This window comes from Phyllostomus hastatus, unplaced genomic scaffold (assembly GCF_019186645.2).
Source record: "Phyllostomus hastatus isolate PE091 unplaced genomic scaffold, TTU_PhHast_1.1 phas_contig_1, whole genome shotgun sequence".
NCBI classification, from domain to species: domain Eukaryota; kingdom Metazoa; phylum Chordata; class Mammalia; order Chiroptera; family Phyllostomidae; genus Phyllostomus; species Phyllostomus hastatus.
This window is the reverse complement of record NW_025333498.1, coordinates 24,363,939-24,384,710: the sequence shown is the minus strand read 5'-3', so window position 1 is coordinate 24,384,710 and position 20,772 is coordinate 24,363,939. Positions and strand designations below refer to the sequence as shown.

General features: G+C 36.0%; 1 protein-coding gene across 1 annotated transcript in view; it reads left to right on the top strand.

Annotated features, from left to right (window-relative positions):
• SCN2A (sodium voltage-gated channel alpha subunit 2) overlaps nt 1-20,772 on the top strand; it is a 94,446-nt gene that overhangs the window by 6,834 nt on the left and 66,840 nt on the right. Inside the window, 8 exon segments of the mRNA XM_045842778.1 lie at nt 5,508-5,597; nt 6,319-6,447; nt 7,017-7,108; nt 7,987-8,259; nt 11,087-11,150; nt 12,681-12,822; nt 12,961-13,167; nt 14,511-14,798. Coding sequence (XP_045698734.1) covers nt 5,508-5,597; nt 6,319-6,447; nt 7,017-7,108; nt 7,987-8,259; nt 11,087-11,150; nt 12,681-12,822; nt 12,961-13,167; nt 14,511-14,798 — 1,285 coding nt within the window.

Sequence of the window (20,772 nt, the reverse complement as noted above, 5' to 3'; positions counted from 1 at the left end):
TAGCTTGGACTGTGGTAGAAACAATGAAGATGGCTAAATGTCATCAGATTTAGATGTATTTTGCAGAAGAGCTGACAGGTTTCATGGAGCAATTGGATGTAGGATATCAGGGAATGTGCAGAGGTAAGGCTGAATCCAAGTGTTTAGTCTGGTCAAGAAAGAAAAACGAAGTTTCTGTTAACTGAGCTCAGGGTGACTTCCAGTGCATCAATAATGGTGAGTAAAATCTAGAGCTCTGATTTGAACATGCTATCTTTTAGATGCCTATTACACATTCTGTGGAGAGGTGAGAAGTTAGATGAAAATGCAAGTTCAGGAATGGGTTGTACTGGAGGTATGACTTTGAGAGATGTCAGTGTACGGATGGTATTTAAAGTCATGAAAGAGACACTCCAAATCACACAACTAATGCAGAACTGGCTGTCATTTACACAGGGGAGGAAAATGAAAAACAGCTTTTGCTATCAGGAAACCAGCATTCAAATGCCACCTCTGAGATTTATTTTTAGCTATTTGACCTTGGGCCAAGTCACTCCAACTGTTTTGAATCTCAGTTTCTCTGTCTATGCAATTGTAAGCATAATTTATACATCATTAATAAGAAAATGTATGAGAAGTCCCTAGCACCACAACTAGCACTTAGCAGATACTCAGTAAATGGTAGGTATGACAACTATTATTGGTAGCAGTAGCAGCCACTATTGCAAGAGTAGCAAAGGAAAACTCTCATATTGCTTAAGGAATTCTACAAATATTTCTGTACAAATCACTACTCTCTTAAAACTTGACTTGGCAAACAAAATGTTTATATAGCACAAGAGTTCAGAGCTGTAAGAGACCAAAACATTGTACAGCGAGTCTCATCTTTCTCATTTTGTAGATGAGTTCATTGAGTTTCTAAGGCTTTATTATATATCAATGGCAGAGCTAAAAACTTCAGACCAGGTCTTCTGATTATTAGCCTTTGCTTTTTCCATCCAACAGAAGAAAATCCATTTTTAAATCCTCAAGTATAATTTACTGGGGGTTTAAAAGTATAATGTCTGTCTCTGAATTTAAAAGGTTTTTATTGATTCCAGTTTATTGTTTCATTACATACAGAGTGAGCTTTTTAGCACATCCCAGAATTGTACAGTATCTATGCAGAAATTTAAAACTTCATGGTTGTCCATGCAAAGAACTATATAGGGCTCTGGAAAAGTGTGAGAACAACTTATAATATCTATTTCCCCTGCTTTAAGTGCTCAAAATTTGTCACATAATATCACATAGTTAGAACATTGTTAATAATAGAATGAAACAACTCAAGAGTTAACAATATATATGTAACATTTAGTTAATATTTCTGCTGACTCAGAAATAGGCACCAATGTATAGAAAGAGACCTATCTACACTGCTTTGAATTCTCCATTACTATGTTCAAAAAACTGCTAACATAAAACTCTTCTACCTTTAGTTTCTATATTTTTTAAGTTAAAAATTCCCCTGAGCGCTAGCTGTTGTGGCTCAGTGGATTGGGTGCTGGCCTGCGAACTGAATGGTCGTTGGTTCTATTCCCAGTCAGGGCACACTCCTGGGTTGCGGACCAGGTCTCCAGTTGAGAGTGTGCAAGAGGCAACCAATCAATGTATCTCTCGCACAATGATGTTTCTCTCCCTCTCCTTCTTCCCATCCCTTTCTTTAACAATAAATAAATAAAAAAATATTTTTAACCCCTCCTGAAACTTATGGATATTATATATCATTACAAAGTCTCTGAACAGAAGTTCAAACAATATCTTTCCCTTCCTTAAGAATGACAAAGAAATACTCTACATTTTATATTCAATTAATAAATGATTAATAATCATAAAAATAATTGTATCCTCTAAGAGAAGTAGTCATACTGTTATCTGCATTTATACAAGAAAACTGAACATTAAAGAATTAGAGTGCTTGCTGAAGCCCACATGCCTGGTAAGGGCTGCATCTGATCCACTTGCAGTTCATTGCTTTAAAGCTCACGCTGCTTCACCCTACCTAGGATGATGCAGAGTTGGGCATGCCTGTACTTCCATTATCCAGATCCCACACCAAGGGCCATAGTAACCTTTTTCAGTATAAACTTGGTCTCTCCTCATTATGTACACACAGGAAATATTTTAGATTTGCCTTGATAAAATAACATAGAGGCAGATGAACATGATACGATATAAGAAAAAGGTTCTTTTTAATCTATGAATTTCTTTATATAAAACATTAATAAAATATATTAACCTTTTCATTTATACTAACCTGTCAGTTGGCAAATCTAAAATATTTCCTGTGTGAAATAGCAACTGTTTAAGGGTGAACAGTGCAGACATTGTTTCTGCCCTTATTAAGTTAGCATTCTAGTAGAAATGATCAACATTAAAATTAGTCTTTGGAGGAATTGTATAAGATGCTACCAGATTATACAGCCCATATATCTAAATGTCAGGTGCTGTTGTGGGTAGCTTTCTACTAGAAATAGCTTCTAATCAGTATGCAGAATAGATTGAAAGGAACCAAAAATAGATTCAGAAAGATCCACTTAGAAGAAACTGCAATAATCTAGGTTAGACTTGATACATACCTAGACCATGTGGTAATGTGGGAATGCAAAAAAGTTGACTGGATCCAGAGATAGCAGGTAGCATTGACAGTGTTTGGTGCTGAGCTGTATGTGAAAATTCAGGGAAAGATAGAAATTCAAGATTGTGCCTTGATTCCTGGCTAAACCATAGGACATTTTATAAGATACAGAGGTGTCAAAGGAGCAGTTTTGTTTTGGGGGGCAGTAGACAGAGAGGCTGAATGAAATAATTTTTAGTTCAGTTTTATAACTCAAAATTAAATAATTTTGAAGTGTCAATGAGATCAACGCATGTGGATTTCATATGGACAGGCAGGTGCGTGGAGTCCAGAAGAGAGGTCTAGCCTGGAGAGAGACATTTGAGATTGGTGGTACTTGAGGCCATGTTTATTGATGAATTCTATTCTACTAGGATGAATACAGCAGCAGAGGAGGTGGGGATTGGTTGAGATAGTCTATGTCCTTCTTTTCAAAAAAGAATTACAACATTTTTAAAGATATGAAGAAATTGTTACCCATGAGTCATGAAGAAACCAAGGGATTGGGACCTTCTGAAGCAAAGGCAAAAGAACATTATGCATTGGAGAAGAATCATCTTTGTGATGACTACTAAGCAAGCAAGTCAAATAAGAATTCAAAATTATCCTTTCATTTTTAGTAACACAACATGGAGAGTTTTGTCTTCAGAAGGAAAACCACTAGGCTGAGAAAGAGGTAAACAGCTTTTTTTTTAAGAAGTTTGGCTATGGATGGAGAAAAAAGTTGGGACTGAAAGTAGTTAAGGAGGATTGTGGGGTACAAGAAGATATCCTCACTCTATCTCCCTAAGATAGGAGAGACAAGCAAGTTTTTAAAATTTTATTTATTTATTTTTAGAGTGAGGCAAAGGAAGGGAGAAAGAGAGGAGGAGAAACATCAGTGTGTGGTTGCCTCTCATGCACCCTCTACTAGGGACCTGGCTCACAACCCTGGCATGTGCCCTGACTGGGAATGGATCCCACAACCCTTTGGTTCTCAGACCAGCATTCAATCCACTGAGCCACACCAGCCAGGGCTGAGACCTAAGCAAGTTTATGTTGATTGGAAGAGGCCAATAGAGTGGGAGATATAAAAGATAAGAGAAGAGAGGTTTCTGAAGTATTTCGGAAGAGTAGGATGTGTCCAGAGTATGGATTCAGGGGTTGAAAACTTCTTCCATTGAAACAAAAAGGAAAAAGGACTGGTCCCAATACAGAGAGGTTTGTCAGTTTGAGGGTGGGGGTAGAGATATGTTATCTCTTATCTCAGAGACTTAGAAAATAAGGTCATCAGTTTGAGGTAGGAGGGAAGAAAGAAGAAGATTGGATGTCAGAGAAGCATGGAGAATATTTGAAATTATCTTTGCAGAGTAAGAAATGGAGCTAAGTGGAGAAATACAGGACCGTGTTGAGGGCCCTTGAGATTGGGAAGCATGCATTCATAATGGTGCCAGCTGGCCAAGGAGAGTGATTTTCTCCAGGAGGGCCTAGCAGGATAACAGATCTCCTTTGTGATCCTCTAGTTTCACTTATTAATGGCAAATCATCTTTAATTTTACCTACTTTTTGTTTGTTTTCAGCATTAAAGGAAAAATATATTTCTTCTTTGAAATGGTATTTTTCTGTATTCTCTAGGTTGTAGTGCCCTCACATGGCCAATCCAGATCACTCACATATGATTGTTTTCACATGCATGCCTTTGAATTAGCTGAGGATTAAGCATGTGCCATTTAGTTTGTACTAGTAAAAACGAAAAATCAATCATTGCTCTAACTAAAGCCCATTGTAGTGCACAGGTACTTTCTTTCTAGTTTAATGCCACACTGGCTACGCACTGTCCTATTTCACCACACTTGAAATTGTGTTGATATTTCGTTATGTGCAAGTAATGTGAAAATGTATAATAAAAGTAAAGAGTGAGAAGGGTTATGAATAGCTTCTATTTATTCTTAAAGATTTTTCTAATTGTGTCTAAATTTACATTGATAAAGGTTGTTCTTTTGCATAATTGCAACTGCATCCTTGTGCTTTCCATTCAATATAAAAGAAAGTCATTTCATTATCTGACTGCCAAACATTTTCTTAAAGAGTTTTGTTGTTTTTCAGAAAAATGAAGGGAATTGACTATTCCACAAAAGCAAAGTGAGTTGGAGTGAAACAAACTAGACATTTGCTATGAGTAGTGTTCTCTATGATTTAGGAAGTCAGAAAAGCAGTTTACTTAGCATTTACTGTATGTCAGACACATTAACTATATTGTAAAAGATATTTAACATTTTTTATCCTCACAGAAACCCTGTAAAATAGTTATTTTTTTCACTTTTATAGTGAAGTGAACCAAGGTTCAGGGAAATTAACAGATAATTTGGCCACAATTACAAATCCAACAAATGTCAACACTAATACCAGCCATTTTTTCTTACTATTCAGAATTTTATGAGTAATTACAGTATATTCTATACTCAGAAAGGATCTTGTAAAAGACATTTCACCATGGTGACCCTTAGAATGGAAGTACAATGCATTTATTTATTCACTTGAATTCTGTTGAATTTTTCATGCTTTGCATACATGCTGAACTTGCAGTTGTGGTTGAGTGAGTTGAGTCTGTCATTAAAAAAATTAAACTGGTAAATTATTTACTAATGAACGCATTGCTTTATATTTAATCTTTGTAATGACTAAAATGCACCAAATTGGCCTCAAAACAGTTGATGACTTGGCTTGACATGACCTAGATGTGGGGTTGTTGAGTGACAGAAATGGAAAAAAACCAAACTCACTAGTAAAAGGATAAGGGTGTAACAGCTCTAAACTTCATGGTGGCAAAGACATGGCAGTGCGTGAATGTGAGATTTTCCATTGAACTTTGTCTTCCTTGACGACACCCTACTTTATTCAATGTGCTCATTATGTGCACCATTCTTACCAACTGTGTGTTTATGACAATGAGTAATCCTCCGGACTGGACAAAGAATGTGGAGTAAGTAGAAATGTATCCTTTAATATTCTCATCCCTTTTTATTTCAAATTGTGCATTTAACAGCTTGAGACTCCAGCTTCTTTAACAAATCATACTAGCTCCTCCAAACCAGACAAGTTAGATAATAGTTGAAGTTCATTTCAAGCACTAATTACCTCTAGGTCCAAGTTTGCAGTGGTGATTCATTTAGCAGCTCAAATTATCACACTGGTTTGCTGGCAAATGTTTGTAGCTCTCTATCTTTCTTATGGGTCTCAGTGTCTTTTGAAGACCAGAGATTACTAATAGCCAATGATAAAAATTATACCTAGTTTGTATATTCCTTTTCTCATGGCTATTACTTTTCTATTTTATTTGTAGATATTTCATGTGTCTTAATAATGCATATTTTATTGAACACCACTACATCATTAATTATTGGATTAATACCTATTTGCTTCAATCAGACCAAAAACCAGTGTATTTTAGATAGTATCTTCATATAGAAACATATTATTCAGGTCTTCAAATTGATGTAGCAAATACAGTACTCATCTAGTTACAGTCAAAGAGAATGTCTTTCAAAATGTAATGTTTCTTTCTGTCATAAACCCTGCCTACACTCTACATTGTAGGGAGCCACTTAGAAACCTCTATTTTTTGTTGTTTAAGTTCCTTTTAAGATATTTCCATGTAAATTACCTACTAAATCTTTAATATGGGCTTGACTATTTTTTCTCAGGTATACCTTTACAGGAATTTATACTTTCGAATCACTTATAAAAATACTTGCAAGGGGCTTTTGTTTAGAAGATTTCACATTTCTACGGGATCCATGGAATTGGTTGGATTTCACAGTCATTACTTTTGCGTAAGTATTTTAATACATCTTCCATCCTGGAAGAGTAAGTCATTGGTGGGAGCCTACACTGTTTTTCTCCTTGGTGGCTTCCCTTGACAGATCAAACATTTTTCATACTTATCCTATGAATTTAAACTATTTTTCCTCCAATTAAATGACCCACTTTGGAGAAGATAGGAACTATCATGGTAATTATATGGCTGTCATTTCAGTTAGCACTGTAAAATAACAGTTTTCCAAGTAACAGAGATGATGATTGATGACAATGCCATTTTCCTCTTAATTGGGAAATCTGGTGGCAACACTCATTAAGGTTGAAAAGGTCTTAATGTAAGACCAACATAGGCTTAGATTTCCCTAAATTCTGAATAACTCTGATTTAATTCTACAGGTATGTAACAGAATTTGTAAACCTAGGCAATGTTTCAGCTCTTCGAACTTTCAGAGTCTTGAGAGCTTTGAAAACTATTTCTGTAATTCCAGGTAAGAAGAAACTGGTATAAGGTGGTAGGCCCCTTATATCTCCAACTGTTTCTTGTGTTTTGTCATTGTGTTTGTGTGTGAACTCCCTATTGCAGATATGTGACAGAGTTTGTGGACCTGGGCAATGTCTCAGCGTTGAGAACATTCAGAGTTCTCCGAGCCCTGAAAACAATTTCAGTCATTCCAGGTGAGAGCTGGGTTAAACACCGAGGCTGAGTTGAGCTGCGCTGGTGCTATAATCGCAGCTTTTGTGCATAAGCTTTATTGCTTGTCACCTATGGCAAAGAACTATGTAAAAAAGCAAGAATCAGTACATCACATTTTGGATGGATTTGATTCATTGCTTTTACTAGTTGCTTTCTTTAAAACTGTTCTAAATCAGCCTTTGAGTTTAACGAGTTTTTGCATGAAGCATTTGCAGTAACAGGCTACCTGGTCTGCATCCTGTAACATCAAGCTTTCCACATAGAAGCTAAAGTATGAGACATTCAAACTGATGCAAATTTGACCATTTAGGTCAAAGACTGGTAATTTCCATACCTCCAGGTAGATGAAAGAGCAAAGGATAGCATGAGTATTGCATGGGGCTCAGTTTTCAGATGTCTTCCTTTTCTAACCTATATTCAAGCTTGCAGAATTTGGAGACATATAACCTTATAATTCAGTTGACTTGATGATTTATTACTACTCTATTCATGCAGACTTTTCTAAAATCACTAAGAGGTTAGGGAGTAAGACATCTGCAAATAAAAGCAAAATATTTACAAAAGGTTGATGTCTAAGCATGAATAAAAAAACCATTATTTTGTTTTAAGGAGCATTTGGAAGTACACTTTAGTTCATTTCCATTTACAGTATTCTAATGAACATACAAGTTCTGCTTTCATTCATTTTCACCAGCTAGCAGGCTTTTCATGAAAATGTTATTCAATTGCAAACTTTACTCTAATATTCTTGGCATTCTGCATGACATCTTTATTTTCCAGGACAAGCTCATGATGTTTTTGTTGGTAAAGTAGCTATTAAATGGTGTATTTAAATTTCTCCCTCTGATTTTATTTGCAGGCCTGAAGACCATCGTGGGGGCCCTGATTCAGTCAGTGAAGAAGCTCTCCGACGTCATGATCCTGACTGTGTTCTGTCTGAGCGTGTTCGCGCTGATAGGGCTGCAGCTCTTCATGGGCAACCTGCGGAACAAATGCTTGCAATGGCCTCCAGATAATTCTTCCTTTGAGATAAACATCACTTCCTTCTTCAATAACTCATTGGATGGGAATGGTACTGCTTTCAATAGGACAGTGAGCATGTTGAACTGGGATGACTATATTGAAGATGAAAGTAAGATACACTCTTTTATCCATTAAGTTGTTTAGTCCTTTAAATATTAAAAAAACACATATTGGAAATTGTTTCAATTTTTATGTGAACCAAATGACTTAGACCAATTTAAGATAAATCAGTACATGTGATGCAGAAACTAAATGATATCTTACTTGTTTCTCTTTATCGGTCAATCAAGATGATAAAAGTTATCATTTGAAAATGTGTTATCTTTTCCAAAATCCATGTTGAAAGTGACACCATATTAAGCTGTATTCCTTTGGTACACACAGATCAGGAGTTTTCAATCATCTTAAATAAATCAGTGGTTTGAACTATTCAGAATTTTATGCTGAAATGTATTGTTAAGTAGACTGAGGAAAATTAACTTGGCCCTATTTGGTTGACTCAATATATGTATTGAGTCTATACCATGTATCTGGAAATAGAGAAACCATTCACCAAGATGAAACTGAATTTGTGTGCTCATCAGAATGTTCAGTGACCCCAATCCACCTATTAGCGCATTGCTGATGGAAATTGTTAACTCAAAACCTACCTCTATAAAATATTCTTATTCCAATAGATTCTTTTGGTGTCAGTCATTGTTTTAGATTTGTTTATCAGTATAGTTCGATTTTATTTTTAGGGATGGGCATCAAAATAAATTTATGATGCCATATACTTTAGTATTTCTTACCAATGAAACCAACCGCTCCATCATTTGGATTTCCACGTCCCACCCTCTCCATGTACAATTAGCTAGTCAACTTCCATTGATCCAATTGATACTCCGCTTGGGATACTTATTCTGAGGTATCTGTCATGGTTTTTAGAACCATATGAAATTTTATCCCTTCTCACATTGTATTAATATTTTAAGAGTTAGTATTCTTATGAAGAATACTTGTAAAGATTTATATTGGGGAGATTAAGATTTGTTGGAATAAATGAATAAACAAAACAAATGACTCCATTATTTATTAAGTTTTGAATTTATTAATATTATAATAACTGCACAATGATAATTTTTGCACATAAATATTTTCTGTATTTCTAATTGTTTCCTTCAGATGGATTTTTGTTAATAGAATATTGGGGAGTCAAAGGTATGACCAGGTTAAGGCTATGAAGTCAGTGTCAAATTGCTCTCCAGAGAGTTCAGACCACTCACTAATACTAACCTTTACCATATTTTAAAACCTTTTGGTAGAGGAAATGTGTATCCCCTTGTGTCTAATTAACACAGTAAAATTGTAAAGATATGTTTATTAGTATCAGCAGCATGTTACTTATTTATATAATATGAAATATTTGTTGATATTTTTACCCATTGTTCCATCAGGTGATACTATATTTTAAGGAATTCATTTCATTTATTAAGTATATTAACACTTTTTTGGCAAATATATCCTCCAGCTTGTTTTTCATCTTATCACTTGTTTTTGATGCCTGAGTGATTTTGACTTTTTTGGCAATAGCGTCATTAAGTTTTTAAATTTTTATCTATAGGTTAAGATAGAAAATAAATTTTATTTAGAGGGAATAAAAATATTCACCTAGATTCTGCATATAAAGCATCCACATATATATTCTACATTTAAAGCCCATATCTACATTTAATGTATATATTCTACATTATACATGCTTTATATCATATTAATACACTTGTTTTTAAATCTTTAAAAATCTAGAATTATTTTTGATATATGTTGTGAAGTAAGGATTAAAACTTTTTTACAAAATCATGACCCAAATTTCCCTGCATAATACATTGGCATATTCCTTGAATATAGACTCTAAGTATTCCTAAAAACAATCATAATAATTTTTGTGAGATATGTGTATGGTTTTTTTAAAGTGTGCATGTATGTGTTTCTACATGAATATGTAGATACATGTGCTCATGTATGTATATCTTGAGATCATCTTTGCAGCATATTAAAATTATATGTAAGGTATTCCATAAAAATAAGGACTAGATATAGTTCTTATATAGTTTATATTCTCTGAATATATATATATCCAGAGAAACAAGTTTATTTTGTTCATTTGAAAGATAGTAATCAAACCAAAACCCAAAATAAAACAGTTATTTACAGTAACATAGAAAGAGCAAATACCTAAGCCCACTTCTTAAAGGAAATTAAGTTAAAATTGGTAGGAGAATGATGCCTGAATCTATTTGAAATCCAGGCAAGCAGTATTTGTAAAGTAAAATTTTATTTTCATGAAAGCATTTAGAAGCAAGTAGGCTTACCTTTCTCTCACTTTTTTTTTTTTTTGACAAGAAGACAGCTTCAGTTTGGCACCTCTTTTTGAAGTATCTGAAGCAATTTGAGTTTCTATTTACAAAATGCTGATGTGAGAATGCTGTTATAATTATTCCTTCCAAAAATTTTAAAACCAATTTTCTAAATGTGTTTATTTAAAATGTAATAGTCAGCCCTGGTTGGAATGGCTCAGTGGATTGAATGCTGGCCTGTGAACCAAAGGGTTGTGGGTTCGATTCCCAGTCATGGCACATGCCTGGGTCAGGTCAGGACCCCAGTTGGGGGTGTGTGACAGGCAACCACACATTGATGTTTCTCTCCCTTTCTTTCTCCCTCCTTTCCCCTTTCTCTATAAATAAATAAATAAATAAAATATTTTTAAAATAAAATATTATATCCTGATATATATATATTATCATTCAATTATTATTAAAATATTTTTATTTAGCCAGATATATTTATTATTTTAGTCATTCCTTTACAGTTGAAAGTTACAAGCTTTATTGTCTAGATACAATGGCTAAAGTGTTTTGAGGGTTTTTTAATGATTCTATTCCTCATTCTTTAAATAGGTCACTTTTATTTTTTGGAAGGGCAAAATGATGCTCTGCTTTGTGGCAACAGCTCCGATGCAGGGTAAGTCATGTTTCATATTGAGTCCAGCCCACAGTGCTCCATCAGCTTCAATAACCTGCCACCTCCCACCCACCAACCCCTGCTCACTCTTCATTCAAAGCCCTTCATAAATTCTCCTTCATGCTGACTCTCAAAATAGCTGGGATAAGTGTGGGTTCTCACTTCCTTCACACACTCATGTGCAGTAATTATTTTTCCATACTAGGTCACAGCTGACCTTCCAAATTAGTCATTGGGAGATAAAAAAGCAGAACATATATACAAAAAGCTTAAGTTAGTAGAGTTTATAAGCATGTACTTTTATAACTGTGACGTTTTATCTACAGGGCGGAGCAAAGGTAGGTTTACAGTGGAGTATAGTGAGTACACAAAACTAAGTTTATTTTTGTATTATTTATTAATTATCATATTATTTTCCTTGTGAACAACTGTAAACCTACTTTTGCCCCACCCTATATGCTAATGTGGTCTCCATGGTTGACAGTGTACAATATCTGAGGTAATGTCAGATATATATCCTAGCCTACTGTAGCAATAGACTGGAGAGTTTGCATAGGTTCAAATCCTAACTCCACCATATAATATTACATCTCCTTGCCTTGTAGTTTCCTTATGTGATAAAGGGAACTACATTATCATTATATGTGATATAATTATAGGATGGCTGTAAGAACTAAATGGATTAGTAAATGTACAGCTACTATAGCACTCAATAAGTACTTTTCGTTGTTCTTTCCATGGAAGATGAAAGTGTGGATATTAGTAACTAATACTTGAAGCAAAATTCTCAGTGGTTAAAGGCTTTGCATTTGGCTCAGATGTGAAAAATTGTACTGCCTTTATTTTCAGATCACAGTGATAAGTAAAACAGACTACTTTTAATTCCTTGGCTGTACTATACTAAATGCTTTACGTACAATATCTTATTCAATGTTTGCATGTTTGTGAGACACGTTCTGTTATTAGAACTTTCTCACATATTAGGTGCCCGAAGATCAGCAAGGTTAGGAAACTTGCCCCAGATTACGCAGCCCAGAAATGTCAGGTACTATACTGAGTACAGGTCAGTTTCATCATCAGGGTCGTGTGACCTCTTTACTGTGAAGAGTTACTTCCTCCTTTCAGGGTTCCTCCACCGATCTTTTTTTCACCCCTTTTCTCTACTCACACACACACTTCTTTCTACCTCTATATATCTTCAGTGAAAATTAATTTTTTCTATGTAGACTTATTTTTCTGTTCATGTCCACCAGTCTCTAAGGTTATTAAACATGATATGACTGCTTTTATATGGAGATGTGATAAATATAGTAATGTCAATTATGAGTCATAGAGGAATTCACAAATAGACAATATACTCTGTTATTATGTAAATCAGTCCACATAGTGCTGGGTTAAATGCTGGGTAAGGTGAGAGAAATCTGCTTTCGCTGGTGTTGTATTAAACAGGAATTGGCATGTATAAACCAGAGAGACAGACAGCAGGCTTGCAGTTACTGACTTCCTCTCTCTGCTTTAACCTAATTTCAGCCAGTGTCCGGAAGGATACATCTGTGTGAAGGCTGGTAGAAACCCCAACTATGGCTACACAAGCTTTGACACTTTTAGTTGGGCCTTCCTGTCCTTATTTCGTCTCATGACACAAGACTTCTGGGAAAATCTTTATCAACTGGTGAGAACAGATAAAATTATTCTTCTGGGAAGCATGAAATACTGAGATGAAGAGAACTGCTCTAAAATACTTTATTGCTTAGAGTATGAGCTCGTAACGTACTATATAATGTAGTAAAATATCTCTTTTATTTTACAGACATTACGTGCTGCTGGGAAAACATACATGATATTTTTTGTGTTGGTCATTTTCTTGGGCTCATTCTACCTGATAAACTTGATCCTGGCTGTGGTGGCCATGGCCTATGAGGAACAGAACCAGGCCACCTTGGAAGAGGCAGAGCAGAAAGAGGCTGAATTCCAGCAGATGCTTGAACAGTTAAAAAAGCAACAAGAAGAAGCTCAGGTATAGTTAGCAAACATTGAGCTCTTTTGTGTTTATATCAATTCTTGGACCACACTGTTGAGGTCAGTGGCATTTAGGAAACAAAATCAGAAGTGGTTAAATTGACATTTGACATGTGTCATATGTGTTTGGTAAATGCTAGGAGCCTATTCGGTTATTTGGAGATTATCATTTTATTTTGATGATTACCATCAATATTAATGGCATCAAAACATGGAGATTTATGATTGCTTTATTGACACTTGTTTCTCCCTGTGACTGTTCACTTACCCAAGCTCACAAAGTAGTTAGACCAACATGCCCTCAATCAGAGTATTCTCTCAGTCTGGGGAAGAGGAATTAAGTCATAGTATCACTAGACTAAAGTAACTATACTAAAGTAGACTATAGTAACTATACTAAAGTATAGTTACTTTAGTATCACTAGAGGTGGGAAAGGTCAGAAAACTACAGTCAAACAGATTATTTTCTAGAGTCTGGAAAGAAAAATACCCCTTCAATGTTGATTTTCTATTTGAAGAGTATTTAAATGCAAGTTTGTGGATTGCAGAAGGAAAATACTGATGTGTGAACATAGTAAATCACTACATACTCTATTATATTTGCTTGACTTAATGGCATTAACTAATCCAATTGCCTGTTTTGGGGTTTTTCTTTGATCTTGATTACAGCTCTCTTTTAACACTGAGTATCCCAAATATGGAATCACAGCCAGATAAATAAAATATACTGGAGTTGCAACAACAAAATTGAATACTGCTTCTTTCCAGAAATTGGACTATCATAATTCACAAATTTATTCAGATGCCATGATCTGGGATTTTCTTATGTATAATCTTCAATATGTTTTTGTTGTGCATTTCTTAGTGTAGTGATTTAAATCAAAGAGGAAAAAAGTTCATTAAAATTAAACAATACTTGACATTAAATTTGGTAATTTAGACTGGCACTAACAGTCATTGTCAAGTGAAAGTGTGATCGATCAGGGTAAAATAGGAAACCTTTAATTCTTAAATTCTTTCCTCCTTAAGATACTGTTTAAATCAGAGAAAAGAATAATGTTATGACAGTTAAGTGCCTTCTTCATATTATTACATAATTAGGAAGCATAGTGTGAGGCCAGAACTTGAAGGTTTTGATCAGTTACATGTATCTTCCACTAGTCTGTTAATTTTAATTCTTTAATTGGTGTAATGGCAATGTATTGTTTTCCAAAATATGTACCAGAATGGAACATTGTTTTTCAAGATCATATTCATGATGCTAAAGGTAAATTAAGCAGCAACATGGACAGAGTTCCTGAAAGTTTCTATGCAGTCACCATTGACCTCACGCCCTTCTAGGCAGCAGCTGCAGCAGCCTCTGCTGAATCGAGAGACTTCAGTGGTGCTGGTGGGATAGGAGTCTTCTCAGAGAGTTCTTCAGTGGCATCAAAGTTGAGCTCCAAGAGCGAAAAAGAGCTGAAAAACAGAAGGAAGAAAAAGAAACAGAAAGAACAGTCTGGAGAAGGAGAGAAGGAAGACAGAGTCTGCAAATCTGAATCTGAAGACAGCATTAGAAGGAAGGGTTTCCGTTTTTCCTTAGAAGGAAGCAGGCTGACATATGAAAAGAGGTTTTCTTCTCCACACCAGGTAAAAATACTAGATAACATAAACTGCATTTTCACAACAAACAATTTTTAAAGGTATGCCAAAATTTGATAGAAATAAAACTGCTTTCCTCTTGTTGCAGAAAAGTCACTCACACGCGGGGAAGATGATGAAGCACAAACTTTATTACCCGGGGAGCGGGGCTCAGAGGGGAATTCTAAATTCTGAGCTGAAAAAGCTGGGTTAGGAGTCCTTTTTATATACCAGTTACACAGGCAGAAAGGGAGGGGGAACCAGCTGCTGAAAGCAAGCATTCAGAAGCAGGAGCAAGGTCAGTGGCCTTGAGATAACCAGCCGTTGCCTTGGTGATGACTGGTCAGCTTCTACAGTCCTGTGTGAAATTTTGCAAGTGTTACAGTTACAGAGGAACTTTTGGAGTTTTTCTTTTCCTGCCACACTCTGGGTGGCAGAATGCTTTTTGAATGGTAATTCAGAAGTGTTGTGACTGTGAACTCAGAGAATTTGTGAGTTTTACAATTATTGATGTAAAAGAAACACCTAAACTTGTAGAGAATTTTTATAAGAGTTAAATTGAGGACATATGTGGATATTGCAAGCATATGTTCAAGATACAGTCTTTCATATAAGTCAGCCTTCAGTCCCTGCTCAGATCACCTGACCTGGGCCTTGAGAACTGAAAGCACCGAGAAATAACAAGGAGGCAACACAGGTGACTGTGCTATTCACTTGCATTTTATTAACACAGATTTGCTCAGCTTTTATTGCAGATTTAATCTAAATGTATACTAACCTAATAACAATACTAATCAGAAATAATCAGCAATAACATCACATGAGAGAACTAGGGGATAACAAACTGGCATCCCAGAGTCTCAGTCTGCAGGCCTGGGAGACAGCATGGTGAGCAAGGGAGCCGTCAGTATCTTGCAAGAAATAATGTCCAAAACCAGGTGGGCAGCTGGGCAGGCAAAGTCCTCAGTCCAGCAGGAAAGGGTCTCTGGTGGCCAATGCCAAAAGAGATCAATGTGGCATGGAATAATACTCTGATGTGTGGAATTCAGCTACCTCAGCAGTGGTCTGGAACCTGCCTCAGTTATACTCTTGAGAGTTATGTACTCCACCCTTTGGAGTCTCTTGATAAGTGTCTTGGCACCTCTGATGGCAAGTGTGGACTTTCCCCAGGAGCCTCTCTGTGGGTGGTCCCACTTTGCAGACATGGCTGTTCTGATCACATGTGCAGATATCCTAGGTGTATCTCCTTGCCAGATGTGTCTAGCATGACTTAGGTAGTTTCCCCTAGAACCAAAGTTTCATGGCTGACTGGCAGCCATCTTAGTTGACATGAGTGACTCCACTTTGTTTTATATACTTTATGCTGTAGTAACCAGATCATTGCCATTTTACTGGTCCTGTTCTCCTCTGTGGAGAAGCAAGAGTTCACTTGATTCTGAGAATAATCGTTTTGCAGTTTCTTTCATGCACTTGAATTAAGGAAGGAACATAAGGAAGACTACATAAAGGTGGGAGAAAGCAAGGTGGGGATCATATTATAAACTAATTAAAGTTATGTGCTCTCATAATGTAGAAGAAGGGTTTTGAAAGGGTGATCAGATATTAGGATGAAGAGTCGGAAAGGGGGCCATTTCAAAAGTGCGTTAACTTAAATGCACAGAAACAATGGACAAGGCCTGCTTACAGCAAAGATAAGCCTTTTATTAAAGAAGTTATATGCTTGGAGCATGATTACAACCCAGATCTGCCCAATTAGAAATGTGTGATCAGATCACTCTGTGAAGTTACATTCCATAGATCCCCTTTTCTTCCACACAAATTTTGGACCCTAGGAAAGCATTTTTAGAGCATAAATTCCACTGCATATGGGAAGGTTTGTGGTTTTGAGGTTTCATTAAAGATTCAAACATCTTGGAACAATTCTCCATGTAAGAAGGTATCAGTAGGTGTTTCCCTACCCTTCTTAGCTACTGTGCCTAAACTAGGTGAACTGAGGGTTTTCTGAGTGGCAGGTTCTTAAAAGAGATCTGTGAATTCTTTCAGACCATCTGTGGGGCTGTTCCCATCCACGTGCAAACTTCATTTGAAGAGTGCTTTTTTTTAATTTACCAATTACAGTTGACGTACAATATTCTATTAATTTCAGATATATGACCAAGCAATTAGACATTTATATACCTTATAAAGTGATCATCCCAATAAATCTAGTACCCATCTGACGTAATATATAGTTATTACAATATTATTAACTATGTTCTTTTTGCAGTCCTTTACACCCTCATAACTGTTCTGTAACTACCAATTTGTATTTCTTAGTCCCTTTACCTTTTTCATCCATCTCCCTAGTCCCCCTCCCATCTGGCAATTGGCAAAATGTTCTCTGTATCTATGAGTCTGTTTCTGTTTGGCTTGTTCATTTATTTTGTTTTTAGATTCCATATGTAAGGGAAATCATCTGACATTTGTCTTCTTCTCTCTGACTTATTTCACCCAGCACAGTCCCTATAGCTCCATACACTTTTTGCAGAGGGCAAGATTTCATTCTTCTTTATGGTTGAGTCATATTTCATTGTATATAAGCACCATTTCTCTTTCGTCCATTCATCTATTGATGGACACTTAGGTTGTTTCCATATCTTGACTATCATAAGGAATGCTGCAATAAACATATGGATGCATATGTCTTTCTGACTTAGTATCTTGGGTTTTTTTGAATAAATACCCAGAAGTGGAATTGCTTCTGGGCCTTTTTTGTCTCTTATTATGTAGTCTTTGTTTTAAAGCCTATTATGTCTAATATAAGTACAGTTATCCAGCTATTCCTCTCCCTCCAAACCCCATTTCCATTTTCATGAAATATCTTTTTCCATCCCTTTGCTTTCAGTCTGTGTGTCTTTCATTTGTAGTAAGTCTTTTGTAGACAGCATATGTGGGGTCTTTTTTTTTGTCACCCACTTAGCCACCATATGTCTTTTGATTAGATCATTTACTCCATTTGCATTTAAAGTAATTATTGATATATATATGTGTTTATTATCATTTAATTATTATGTGTGGGGTACACAGAGACCAGATATTGCTTGCTTGAAAGGTTTTAGGAAACTTGACAGAATGAGCCAAAACAGACCATTTGTATGGAAAAGTCACTGGAAATGGCTTGGATGGACCCAAAATTTGGGTGGGGTCTCAGGGAATCACCAGAGAAGGCTAAACTCTGTTAGCAAGGTTGATGGGGACTCAGATACAGCACCTGCCTGCCAGCTCTGTGAGGGAGAGGGCTTGGCAAAGGAACAATAGCTTCTGCCAACACTTCTGTTTGGGAGAAAACTTCCCTTCCAACTCTCGTTCTAATGCCAAACAATTTGATTCCTCCCTGTATGTCTCTGGCACCTTTCAAACTGCTGCCCCAACACCGGAGCTCAGAGTGACTGAATCTGAGTAAGTGTGTGTCTGGGCCCTTTATAAGGAACTAGGACTCCAAGGTCCCTCCATCTCACTCAGCCACAGTCACCACTAGTTACAGCTAGAAGTTGTGGGGACTTCTTTTCCCAGGACTGGAAGCCTAGGCTGGAAGTTCTAGTGTGGGCCTGGGACCCCTCACTACTCAGAGAGGACCACCATCACTGAGATATCCCTCCCAATTATTGAACACCACATGTGGGTATCAGTCGAACTCATTTTGTGTCTCAACCCTCCTTCCAGTCTTGATGTGGCTTCTTCTTTAAGTCCTTGGTTATAGGACTTCTCTGTTCAGCCAAATTTCATGCAGTCCTCAATGATGATTTTTCTAGAGTTTAGTTGTAGTTTCAATGTAGTTGTGGGAGGTTTGAGTGCTGTGTTTACTAGGCCACCCTCTTGACCCGGGAACCTCCTGAAGACTGCATTCTTCATGCCCCCTTCAAGGGGAACCAAAGCAAACTTTTTCTACAAGTGTAGCCAAAATTCCTACATAGCCAGGCACTGAGAAATATTTATGATACTAAATGAACAGTGGTGTTTAATTGCACTTGATTTCTGTCTCATGTTTAACATGGGACTGACATTGAAAGAATACTGTGCTTTATATAGTAAATATTCTCTGCATACCTCTGACTTATGTACCAACACAAACTGTTGAAACTTTGAAATTTAGGGTCTTTAATTGTCTTTGAAATGACTAAGAGAATAATCAGAAATACAGTTTCTCAGAAGACAATTTCACCAGTAGTGAGACCTTAATATCTATATAACAACAATAACAACTAGAACAACAACAGTGACAGCAATGGTCATGGCTACACTTACATAGTGCATTACAGCTTGCAAATATAAACTCTGAACCCCTCATTGCAGCCTCGGTAGGAATCATAACCATCATCTCCAGTCTGTAGATGTGAAGGGAATGGGTGGGCTGGTTTCTTCATTAAGTGCATATCTTATGCTTGGCATTCCTTTCCCACAGTCATAATTAATGCTAACAGCTATGCATAGTGTTATTTTCACTATTTTTTAGGCTCAGTGAAGTTAAATAATTACCCAATATCATATAATTATTAAAGGTTGAGGTGGTATTTAAATTTAGCCTGACACAGAAATTCTTTAAATTTCTACTTTATCCTAAATAGGATATCCTAAAGGAAAGGTATCCTTTCCTTTATCCTAAAGGAAAGGATACCTTTAAAAATGGATAACAAAAGTTAATTTCATTTAAAAGATACATATATTTAGGACTATACTTGCTCTTCACACATTTAGTAGTGTATACAGCCTAAACTTATGTTTAATATGTGTGAATATTTTATAGGTCAGTCTGATTCATTCTAAGTCCAAATAACATTATGAAATAAATTAAAGGATTAGTGGGTTTAAGTTAATATTTAAAATAGAATTTGTTTTTAAGTAAATACCAACATGTACTCATTCTCATTCATATTGTCATAGTCACTGTGATTCCATCAGCAGACATTAATCTTCATAAATGTTAGTTCCTTATAAACCAAATCCCCTTTTTATAACATTGGTCATTTTGAAAAGAAGGAAGGGCAGGAAGGGCTAGGGAGCAGGAAGAAGGGGTGAAGGCAGGTTATATGAGGTAAACTTTCCTAAATTTGAAACTGGAAATTAGCAGTTACCACAGAGTCTCTCTAGTTTGCTTTATTTCAAATCCAATAAAACTAATTATTGGAAAAATAGTTACACCTGAAAAGCTTAGATTCTGCCCTGCCTCTTTTTGCAAATATTGCTCACAGATATAACATTTTCCCAGGGCTGTCTTCTTCACACCTCCATTTCCTAGCTAGTTGGGCAGTGCATCCGATCACTGACTTACACAACTTGGAATGTCTGACTCGAATTGATATTTGTTTCTTAAGTGGTATCTATTTTTTTAAAAAAGAGAGAAAGACTTCTTTTAACCTGGTAAAGAAATAGTCAAACAAATAGCTAAGAAAATGGAAAGGGAAATGGAGAGAGAGAGAGAGACAGAGAGAAGGGAGATGAAGGAAAAGAGAGAGAAAGAATGAGGGATGGGGAGGGGAGGGAAGAGAGAGGAAAGGAGAAGGGAGAGAGGGAAACAGAGAATCTTGAATTCATACTAATCCTACGTTGCAAGTTCCTGGAAGTAATACTGAAAATATCAAGCTAGGTAGGAGTTCCTAACCTGGGCACAATGATGAAAGTTCCATTGCTTTTGTTAGATTTTTCAAAGGTCCAAGACTCCAAAGTATTAATAGCTATTGTTTGACATAATGGAAAGGCAATTGTGTTGGTAATCATTTCTAATCTCATTTTGAAAAAAAAAATTTAAAGTGGTTTTTACTGCAAGATTATAATTTTCTCAGTAGAGTAGGTGAATTGTTTGAAATATTTCTTGGACTTATTACTATAGAATAAGGGAGACAAGGAAGTCAAGTGTTCAATCTCTAACTGAGTCTTAAGAAAATCTGGATGTTTTATTTTGAAAGCTTTTAAGATATAGTTAACCTTCTTAAGTTGTTATTTTCCT